The 11110-nt window shown below is 54.9% G+C and overlaps 1 protein-coding gene across 1 annotated transcript; it reads right to left on the reverse strand.

The window, feature by feature from the left end:
* Positions 1-825: 825 nt before the first annotated feature.
* AP2S1 (adaptor related protein complex 2 subunit sigma 1) lies at positions 826-9902 on the reverse strand. Its single transcript, XM_032839222.1, has 5 exons — positions 9774-9902; positions 5737-5886; positions 1754-1867; positions 1318-1377; positions 826-1187 (listed from the first exon to the last, which is right to left on the reverse strand). Exons 1-5 carry the CDS (start codon positions 9774-9776, stop codon positions 1086-1088), a joined length of 429 nt encoding a protein of 142 aa, XP_032695113.1. The 5' UTR covers positions 9777-9902; the 3' UTR covers positions 826-1085.
* Positions 9903-11110: the final 1208 nt, after the last annotated feature.

An 11110-nucleotide genomic window follows, 5' to 3' on the forward strand; every position in this document is an offset into this window, starting at 1 on the left:
TCCCACCCCCTCACCCAGCTGTGTATCTGGGCCTCGCCCTGTGCCCCCAATCCCAGGTGGCCAGTCGCCTGTCACTGTTGGTTGAAGCTGTAACGGGTTGCAGCGGCAGGAAGAAACAGACACGCTGCTGTGACAGCCGTATCTGTGGAGGCGTCCCCTCTGCAGGCTCGATTCCCATGTCTGAAATCATGTTAGTTACACTTAACTAGCGCTCGCTGTCCCCTTTTGGGCCCAGCACACAGCAGGCACTTAATGTCTGTGGAGTGAATGTGTTCTAACGTCAGGCACCTCCTAAACGTTCCCAGCATTATCTTCATGCTCAAGTACACCCTGTGAGATCAAAACCGTTACCAACCCATCTTCAAGATGAAGAACAAGGCAAGAGGCCAACCGTCCAGTCTGGGGGTTAAAAACGATGAAGCCCGGGCTTCGAACAGACCTGGCTTTTCACCACGCTAGCGACGTGACTTTGGCAAGTCTTCTCCTCTTCTGAACCTCAGTGATCTCACCTGGAAAGTGGGGGTACTACAGTCCTTTCCTTGGGATCTTGTGAGGTTTGGGGAGCTAACGCATGGGAACGCTTGGTGCTGGCAGGCGCTGGCAGGAGTGTTGTTATTTTAGTGGCCAATGCCTAGGGTCTAAATCCGTCCCCCATTTCAGGCTCAGCGGCTCTCTAGGGGCAGCAGCAGACTCGAGCACCCCTGGGTGGCCGGCCTTCCCCAGGCCGAGGGGTGTTTGTCCACCGGCTGACAGACGCCCCGATGGCAGGGCGTCCCGAGGGCCTGCGGCTCCTAGGTCCGACAGTCCAGCACTCAGAGACACAAGCCGGGCGGGACCACGGGTTTATTGGGGGCTCCACACACGCACTCACAGCGTCACACAACAACAGCACGGTTACTCGGTTCACGCGAGGTGGCCTCCGCCCACAGCTGGGCCCAGAGGCAGTGGGGTGCAGTCCCCTCCCCGGTGGCCCAGGCCCAGCTGGGGCCTTCCTCCTGGCCCGGGGAGGGCGGGCGCCGGGCGGCCCCGGCCCAGAGAAGGGGGCGAGCAGGGAGCGGGGGCCGGGCCGGAGGGGCTGGCTGCCCTCACTCCAGGGACTGGAGCATCAGCAACTGTTTCAGCACCTTCGTCTGGCTGGTCTCGCGGATCTCGCCGGCCAGGAACATCTCGTCCACGACCGTGTAAACCTGAGCGAAGGGAGAGTGTGGGGAGACCCCGGAGTGAGAGAGGGGTACCCCCCCACCCGCAACTCCCACCCCTGCAACGGATGCCGGTCTGGACCCCTCCTGGCCCCCTCCTCTTCCCCAGGGAGCCCACCTTGTAGAAATTGAACACCAGGTCCAGTTCACAGACATTGTGGAAGTACTCGTTTAAGACCTGGGGGAGAAGGCAGAGAGGGTGAGAGCTGGTCTGAGGGAGATGCTCGGGATGGGGCCAAGGTCACCATCAGAAAGAGATGGCAAAAGACCAGAAGAGGGACCAAGAGGAACTGAGGGAGGGGGAGGGAGAAGGAAGAGACAGCGTGACGAAGACAATCAGAGGCAGAAACAAGAACAAGGACGATCAGATAGCAGCCGAGGAGGGCAGAAAGACAGGCCGGACATAGGAAGAGGCACAAAGAGGCACCGTGTGCGCAGAGGGAAGCTGCCCTCCCGGGTGGGGGGAGGGTTGGGGGGGCAGGGATCTGTGCACTCCGCAGAGAGATGAGGCGTGTTCCTGGCACCCCTGGGCCCCGTGGAGCCCGCCCGCACACCTCCACGAAGTTGTGGATGGCCTCCAGGTAGGCCAAGTTGTTGTCGTTGACGTCCACGCAGATGCAGAAGTAGAGGCCAGCGTAGCGTCGGTAAATGATCTTGAAGTTCCGGAACTGTGGGACAGAGAGGCTGTCAGCAACGGGGCATGCCCAGGACCCAGCGGGCTGGGCAGGGTCCTTCACCCCACGCGTGGTTCCTGAGGCCCTGCTCTGTCTGGCCCTGTGCGGGGGACACAGGCGTGACTCACACAGGCCTGGCCCTCTCCTGCCGGGGCTCCTGGCCCAGTGGAGAGACAGTCATCCTCTGTCATCCCTAGTGTGGGCAGCTGACCCAGGAGGGCTTCCTGGAGGAGGGTGGGGGGACATCCGGACTGAGACCTGGAGAAGGAACAGGAGTGCCCCAGGCCGAGGAAACAGCTTGTAAGAAAAAGCCCAGAGCTGAGAGGGAGCTGGGCTGTTCCATGACACCCACCATGGCTCCCTGCTTGTCGCCTCTGGAGAAAGTCGCAGTCCTTAGCCTGGAACTAACAAGCCATCATCGCACAGAGGCCACCTGTGAGGCAGGCTCCGTGCAGGGCAGTGCGGTCACCACCCGGAACCAAGAGAAGCCCAGCCTGACTTCGAACTGAACTATAATACAAAACAGAACTATTTCTACGCTAACGAACACACACAACGCAGGAATAAATACGTACGAACCAAGGACGCAGACTCTAACCTTATGCACGTGGGGAAGAAGATTAAGAGACGGACATACAAACAGGCACACTGGTTCGCTAAGCAGTGTCTTCGGCTCAAATGGGCCAATTCCCCCCCCCCCCCCCCCCCCCACCCCCGCGCTGGGTCTAGGCGCGCGCGCGTTTTGTCGCCACCTGGTGGCAACGGCGAAAGTTAACATTAGTCCCTGATGTCTAGGCCTCTTTTTTTCTCCCCCCACGCCAGCTCATTCTGTTAATTTCTGTACTTCGAGGATGTTTTCTGACATTACTGTAGTAATTCCCGCACATAACCCGCGGATTAATAAACATGTATCAGGATGCAAACTCTACTTTTTTTTTTTTGTTTAAGTTAGGCTCCACACTCAACACGGGGCTGGAACTCATGACCCGGAGATCAAGAATTGTGCACTGACAGAGCCAACCAGAAGCGCCTACTATTTTTTTTTTTTAACTGATACAGACACACAATCAAATGTTTGAAGGTCCCTGCTCTGGAGGAGAGGGTTTAAGGCAGGCTGAGAGGACAGGAAAACCATCTGGAGATGCCACCACCGACCATGACAATGTCACAGCTGACCCTGGGCAGCACTTCATTTTTTTTTTAAACTTGAAATTCTCCCTCTCCCACTATCACCCTCCTTGCTTGTCCCAACACCTCGGTTGTCAATTTGCGGGCTTCTCAGGGACCCGCCCCAGACATTCCTGGCTTCTCTGGCTACATGGTCTCAGATAAGTCTCTTCTTGCAGGCTGGGGCAGGTCACCCTTCTGTCCCCCCGCCTGCCATTGTGTCCATGTCCCCAGGCGTCACTGTCTGGGGATGAGTCGGTCTCTTCATTGGACTGTGAGCTGGGGTTGTCATCACTGTGTCCCCAGCAGGACCCTGCACAGGAAGGGGTCTACACCTTGATCCCCAGACTCTGTGGACAGGAGAACTGTACAGGTGTGACTCAGCTAAGGATCTTGAGATGGGGGGGACCCTAAATCTTCCAGATGGGCCCAGAATAATCACAAGGGTCCCCATAAAGGAAAGAGGAAGACAGGAGAGTGTGGCTCGGAGAGAGAGGTTTCAAGAAGCGGGTGAGAGCAAGGAAACGGACGCTCCCCAGAGCTGGCAGAGGGAACCCAGCCCTGCTGACCCATTTCGGACACCTGCCCTCAAGAACCGTTTATGACAACGAATCCGCGTTGATCTGAGCCACTATGTTTGTCGTAATCGGTTAGCACAGCAGTACAGGAGAGTAACAGGTACTAAGGAATGTGTACGAGTGAACAAACGAGAGGCAGAACTCTGGGTGGCCTAGGCCTTTCTCGCTGGCCACTCACCTTCGGTTTTGCTCTCATAAGCCCTCCTCCAGGAAGCCTGCCCTGACCTCAGTCTTGTAAGAGAGACGTTATTTATTTCGTGTCTCCTCCTCCTGACAGTCCCCAGTTCTCTCTTGTCCCCCGCAGCATTCCCTCTGCCGGGAAGCCCTCCTGGACCCTGAGGCTGAGTCAGGTGCCCTCCCCCGACCCCGCCGCTCCATCCCAGCCCTACCCTCTCGGGGTCATCATGAATGAGTGATGGCCTGGCATCACGAGGAACCTGAGATCTGGGTGTCAGGCCCCCATTGGACGTTCTCATCTGACCAGCCTGCCTCACTGACCCGCTCCTGGTCCCTTGGCACTCGGTGTAGGAGGCCACATGGCACTGGCGGCAGGACACCCCAGGGGAGTGGGCCTGCTCACTCTGCGGGCTCACCCCCCCACCCTGCTCCCCACAAGGCCCCTCATCCTATCCTCCTCCTGGAAACCCTTTTCTTTCTTTTTTTAAGATTTTATTTATTTATTTGACGACAGAGATCACAAGTAGGCAGAGAGGCAGGCAGAGAGAGAGCAGAGGAAGCAGGATCCCTGCTGAGCAGAGAGCCCGATGCGGGGCTTGATCCCAGGACCCCGGGATCATGACCTGAGACGAAGGCAGAGGCTTAACCCACTGTGCCACCCCCGCTGGAAATCCTTTTCTCTAGGCTGTCGGGACCCCCCCAGTCTCCTGGTTTTTCTCTACCTCCTTACCTCCCACCTCTAGACATGGCTGCTCTTCTCTCCGTTGCTCCCCTCTGCCGATCGTCCCTCCCCTCGTGAGTCCCGCGGCCTTCCTTGTCCCCTGTGTGCAGAACCTTCCACATCACGGCATCCTGCCCCCTCTCTGCACTCGGCCTCACCACCCCCTCCGGCTTCTCCTCTGGGGTGTGAACAGACGTCTCACTCCTGGTCTTCATCCTCAACTTGCTCTTCCCTAAATTGGCCCATGTCCTCTCTCTGCTCAAAAGACTCCCAAGGCTGCCACCTCACTCACAAGAGCTCCGGTCCTCCCTGCAGCCCACGAGGCCCTTTGCCATCTGTCCCTGGTATCTCCTTGACTGTGTCGGCCCCCCTCTCTGGCTTACAGCACCTTAGCCATGCTGGCCTTCTTACTACTCCAGGAATGCCCCAGTATGTCTCACCTCAGGACCTTTGCACTTGCTGTTCCCTGAGTCTGGGGTGCTCCTTCTCAGATATCCTCTCCCTCTGCTCTTTCAACTCCTTCAGGCCTCGGCTCCGCTGTTTCCTTTCCCAGACTTACTACAGAAATCACTCACACCTGCATACCAACCCCCCAGTGCACGTACCCCAGCCCCTCCATCTCCTGCAGCGGCTGCTTTTTCTCCCTGGCACCTCTCACCACCCGCTAGACACTGTCTTTACGTTCAGTCTCCCTCCGACCAGAACATCAGCTCTCCCAGGGCAGGGACCCATGCCTAGAACAGTGCCTGCTATACAGCAGACACCCCAACAAATGTGTGTTGAATTTATGGGACAACCAGCCCAGCTGATGTCATGGCAATTAAAGGCAGAGCCTTCTTGATTTAAGGGGACCGGAGAGGGGCACCTGGGTGGCTCAGGCAGTTAAGTGTCTGCCTTCAGCTCAGGTCATGATCCTGGGGTCCTGGGATAGAGCCCCGAGTCCTGCATTGGGGTTCCTGCTCGGCAGGGAGGCCGCTGCTCCCTCTGCCTGCAGCTCCCCCTGCCTGTGCTCTCCCTCTCTCTGACAAATAAATAAAAAATCTTCTAAAAAAATAAATAAAAATAATAGATGGATAAATAAATAAATAAATAAAGCATGTTGAGGGAATGAACGTAGGAAGGAAAGAGGGTCTGAGCAGTTGTGGCGGTCAGAGGCCGGGCAGGAGGCTGGCAAGGCCAGGCCGAGGAAAAAGGCGAGTGGGGGGGTGGCAGGGCATCACCTCCACGAAGTTGGTGTGTTTGGCATCTCGGACAGTGACCACGGCGTGTACCTCCTCGATCAGCTTCTGTTTCTCGTCGTCATCGAACTGCATGTACCACTTGGCCAGGCGCGTCTTGCCTGCCCGGTTCTGGATGAGGATGAAGCGGATCTGGGGGTGAGGAGGAGGAAGAGGAAGTGAGAGCAGCCCGGACAGCTGCTGGCCCACCCAGCGGCCCCGCCCAGCCCTGCTGGGTAAGTAGGGTCCCCGCCCTCTGGCTCTCGACTTCTCTGTGGAGCCTGAGTCCAGTCCAGCTGGCCTGGCCACGTACTCCCAACCCTGGTGGTCCCAACACCCCAGGGGAATGACTGCTTCCACACGTCAACTCCCCTGTCAGCTCCAGGGCCCTGAGGCTGGGGCTCCACTATCCTCTGCTTGACCTTGGACAAAGGGTCCGCCCCCTTCAGGTCAGTTTCCCCACCAGCAAAATGAGTTCCCTTAGAGGATCCACCTTGGCTGGGTGCTTTTTATTTATTTATTTTTAAGATTTTATTTATTTATTTGACAAAGAGACAGCCAAGAGGGAACACAGCAGGGGCAGAGGGAGAGAAAGAAGTAGGCTTCCTGCCGAGCAGAGAGCCCGACACAGGGCTCTATCCCTGGACCCTGGGATCATGACCTGAGCCAAAGGCAACGCTTAACGACTGAGCCACCCAGGCATTCCCCTGGCAGGGTGTCGGCAGGTTAAAATGTTTATAAACTTAATTCAGTAGCTGGCACACAGCAGGCACTCAATAAACGTTTGAGTTTCACGGGTGCCTGGCTGGCTCAGTTCGAGAAGCCTGTGAGTCTTGATCTCGGGGTGTGAGTTCGAGCCCTGTGTTGGGTGTAGAGATGACTTAAATAAATAAGTAAAAACTTAAAAAAAAAACTGTTTGAATTTCAGACTTCTTCGGTCTGAACCCTGGAGAGCCCCTTTTCCTCTTTTCCCTTTACCAATTCTTAAAAATTCACCTTTTGGAGATGTATACGGTTCAGTGGATTTTCATATACTCATACACTTGTGCAAAAATCACTACTAATTCCAGAATTTTTCATCACCCCAAAAAGAAACCCCATCCATTAATAGCCACTCCCCCGCCCCCCCGCCCAAGCCCCTGGCAACCAATAATGTTTCTGTCTCTACGGCTATGCCTGTCCTGGACATTTCATATAAACAGAATCATGTAATACATGGCCTTTTGTATTTGGCTTCTTTCACTGGGCAACGTTTTCTAAGTTCACCCACACTGTAGCTCGTGTCTCTGCTTCCTTTCTTTCTATGGCGGAATTACGTTCCACTGGATGGATAGACCGGTTTTGTTTATCCATCCATCAGGAGACGGACGTTTGGGTCATTTCCCCTTTTTGGTGACTGTGAATAAGGCTGCTACAAATATTCGCGTACAAGCTTCTACCAGGACGTATGTTTCCACTTCTCCTGGCTACATACCTAGGAGAATTGCTGCGCCATACAGTAACGGTACGTCTAACTTTTTCAGCCACTGCTAAACAGTTTCCCAAAGCACCTGTCACTTCTTGAGTGATGTAACTGCTTGGTGCGACGAGATAAACACAAGATATGAAAGGTATCCGGATCGGTGCCTGGCTCAGATCACACGCTCCGTGTTAGCTGTGTCTATCAGCAGTGAGGGCTAGGAAATTTGTTTTTATGATTCTGAAAAGCCAGGTCAACCCTCCAACTATGTACAGGGAACAAGTTAATGCCAGAAGTGCTTAGCACAGCGCCCATTACATCCTGAGCGTTCCATACAATGCACTATGATGACAGAGACACATTTGCCCAAGTGGCTAAGCACAGAGACTCTATGAACCTGAATGGATCCTGGCACTCCTGGCTGTATGTCCTTGGGCAAGTCACTCAGCCTCTCTGGGCCTCAGTTTCTCCTTCTGTATAATGGACATAAGGAGAGCACCTCCCTCATAAGACAGTCCCACGGGTTAACAAACGTAAGGGGTGTAGCACAGTGACCAGCATATGCTAAATGTCACAGAAGTATTCCTTCTTAGCGGTATTATAATTCACCATCATTTGACTTTAAGAAAAACAAAGGCTGGGGGTGCCTGGGTGGCTCAGCTGGTTAAGCATCTGCCTTTAGCTCAGGTCATGACCCTGGTGGGGTCCTGGGATTGAGCCCCTAATGGGGCTCCCTGCTCAGTGAGGGGTCTGCTTCCCCCTACCCCCAATCCTGCTCTCTCTTTCAAATAAATGAACAAAACCTGAAGAAGAAGAAGAAGTAGTAGTACTACTACTACTAGTAGTAGAAGAAAACCAAGGCCCAAGTTCACCCAGGTAGGAAGCCTGTCTCTGGGCCTAGTTCTGTTTGAGACGGGTATGTGTTTACCCAGTTGAAGAAAGCAAGGCTCAGAGAAAGGAAGTCTCGCAGCCACAAAGCATAACTGGGAGTCCAAAGGCTTTGCTCAGGACCCCCTTACCCTGGCTTACCCTCTGGGAGCCCCTACCTATTCCTGGGAGTCCACTCTCTTTCCTAAGCCTCATTCTCCCATATTCTAGCCCCCCTCCCCCAACCAATCAAGCAGGACAGGAACAGGATATTACACTCTCCTTCCAAGAACCCCTTCTGCTGAGCCATGGAAAACCACTTCCCACCAGGCCAGGGATCCTGGGTAGGAAGGGAAAGGGCACAGGCCTGGCAGGGGTGTGGTGAGTGGGGAGGGAGGACCCCCACCAGGATGCCACAACCTGGGGGCAGAGCCAGAGACATAAGGAGCATATGGAAGGAGACCCAAAAGGGTTGAGGGAGAGCCCCGCCTCTTACCCGCAAATTCCCTTGTAACACCTCTTCCTGTTTCTTCTCCCAGTTAGAATCTCTCCATCTCTGGGAGTCTACCCTGAGAGGTCCCTTCCTTCCTGCGGCCTCACCCCTCTGATGTTCCCTCTGGATGCCTCCCAACCTTCCCTGTCTCCAAGCCCCCTCCCCTCACGTTGTTCCCCTTGACTACCAATTCCTGGGTTTCAATCCCCTCTCTCATGCCTCGGAAGACCTTTTACTTGGGATATCACTCCTCCGATGCCAAGGCCTTCTTCCCTTTTCCAAAGGTCACATGTTGCCTTCAAGGACCGTGTTTGTGGGGGAGACTCCCTCCTTGTTCTGACACCCACCACCACTCTTCTCTTTTTCCAGCTCCCTTCCAAGAATCCTTGCTTTTGGTCCAAAGACCCACCCTGGGCGGGGGGTGGGGGTGGGGGCAGATCCAAAGCCCAGTCCCTGCTCCAAAAACTCCATCCCCATCTCTCACATTTCCATGCTTGCTCCCTACCCAAGGCACCTCTTCTTGGAAAGACCTGTTCCACTGCTCCCCATCTGTTTCAAATATCCACTCCCTACCTCCAAGCCTTCTCCCACTTTGTGGCACACTTCCCCTGATTCCAAAGCCCCATTCCCTATGGTAACCTACTTCCCGTCTGCAGTGCCCAGTCTCGTCCCCTTGAGATTCTCTTTCTCATCGGCAATACCCCGCCCGTTTCAACACCCCCTCTGCCTTCAATGTCAGCTTCCGGCTTCTAAAGACCCCTTCTCTCCAATCCCAGTGTCTCCCATTCTTCTCCAACTATCCTGCCAGACTCCCACAGAGCCCTTCTTTTGAGACGCGCCTTTCTCTTGGGACGCCCCCTCCCCATCTCCAAGTCCTCCCCCACCCCACCTCCGAGATCCCCCTTCTCGAGTTGCCTCCTCACTTCAACCCCCATCCTGTCAGTCATCTCCAATGTCTCCCTCCCGCACAGCCCTCTCCCCTCGGCACCCCGTCTCTAATGTCTCCTGACTTCGAGACCCCCGGTGCACTCCTGCGCCCGGAATCACCGTCCAGTTTCCCCCTTCCCGGGCCTCGGGTCGGTCCCAATCCTGAAAGCCCGCGCCGGGCCCAAACCATTCGCACCGCGGCAGGGGAGGCTTGTCAGTACCCGACCGAGCCTTGAGTACCTGCACGTGGACCCACCCTCCGCACGGCCCCCACGTGGGCGCGCCCCCCGTTACCATGGCGACCCCCGTCCGGACCCCAGCAGCCCCAGTCCCGCGGCTCCTTGGCAGCTCCGGCTCTCGCAGCAGTTAGTGGACCCAGGACTAGAGCGGACTTCCGGCAGAAGAACTCGCCCGCCCTCTCGCGCACAGGTCACTGGGACCTGTAGTCTCAAGAATGCGTTCGCTCCGCTCGGTTGCAAGCCTGGGAAAAGGGCCGGTCCCGCTTCCCAACATGCCCCGCGACCGTCCTTTTCCCCCCCACATCGTACCGACCCTGAATGCATGCCGGGAGTTGGGGGTGAAAGTCTCTTCCCGAGGACTACAATTCACGACATGCGTGACAGCCAGCAATGGGGAGTTGCATTCTGGGAAATGTAGTTCCTATAGACCTGCGTCCACCCGGTACCCCCAACCCGGTCCCCCCATTCCGCTTCCCCCGCCGCATGCCGCCCCATCCTCCCAAGGCGAGAAGGGCATGTTGGAAATAGTAGTTTATTTTATTTTATTTTATTTTTAATTTTTAAAAAAAGATTTTATCTACTTGACAGAGATCACAAGTAGGCAGAGAGGCAGGCGGGGGAAACAGGCTCCCTGCTGAGCAGAGAGCCCGAGAGCCCGTTGAGGGTCTGGATCCCAGGATCTTGGGATCATGACCTGAACCGGAGGCAGAGGCTTTAACCCACTGAGCCATCCAGGCGCCCCTGGAAATAGTAGTTTAAAGTAAGGAACTGCGCTGTGGGAGCTCTAAAGGTAAGTCTTTACGCACTCACCTAGTGCTTTGTTTAAAATATGTTGTGCGTTTCCCTGTGGGTGATGGACAGTGGGTTAAGAGAACGTTTTCGAGAGTCAGAACGGCGTACAAATCCTCCCATTGCAATTCCTAGCTGGAGGACTTTGGGACAACAACTTCCAATCTTAGTTCAATTTCTTCATCTGTAAAGAGGAGGGATCAAGGGGTCATGTCGGTAGGGTTGTTTTAAAGCTTCGCTAAGTTTCCAAAGTACTTATCCATTGTGTTTGACATAGAGCAAGCGCCCAATAAATACTAGTTAATATCATGAAAGATCATTGTTAACATACATCAGATAGTAGGGGGGCTTCTTACATCTATCCAGAGGGTACAGTTGTCGCTTTTCAGTTACTCAAATAGGCCAAATGCTTTCCTAACTCAGCGACTTTCCTTTGCACTTTCCCGTAGAAAGCCTTCCCTCATTCATTCTGTGGCTGGCCCCTTTTCTTCCTTTACCTTAAACACCACTTCCACAGACCTGTATAGAGGATCCTTCATACAAAGGTCCCCATCTCCCACCGCCAAAATTCTATGGGTTAGTTTGATTTTCTCATAATGTCAC

The sequence above is a fragment of the Lontra canadensis genome, unplaced genomic scaffold (assembly GCF_010015895.1).
Source record: "Lontra canadensis isolate GAN:19392208 unplaced genomic scaffold, GSC_riverotter_1.0 scaffold107, whole genome shotgun sequence".
NCBI classification, from domain to species: domain Eukaryota; kingdom Metazoa; phylum Chordata; class Mammalia; order Carnivora; family Mustelidae; genus Lontra; species Lontra canadensis.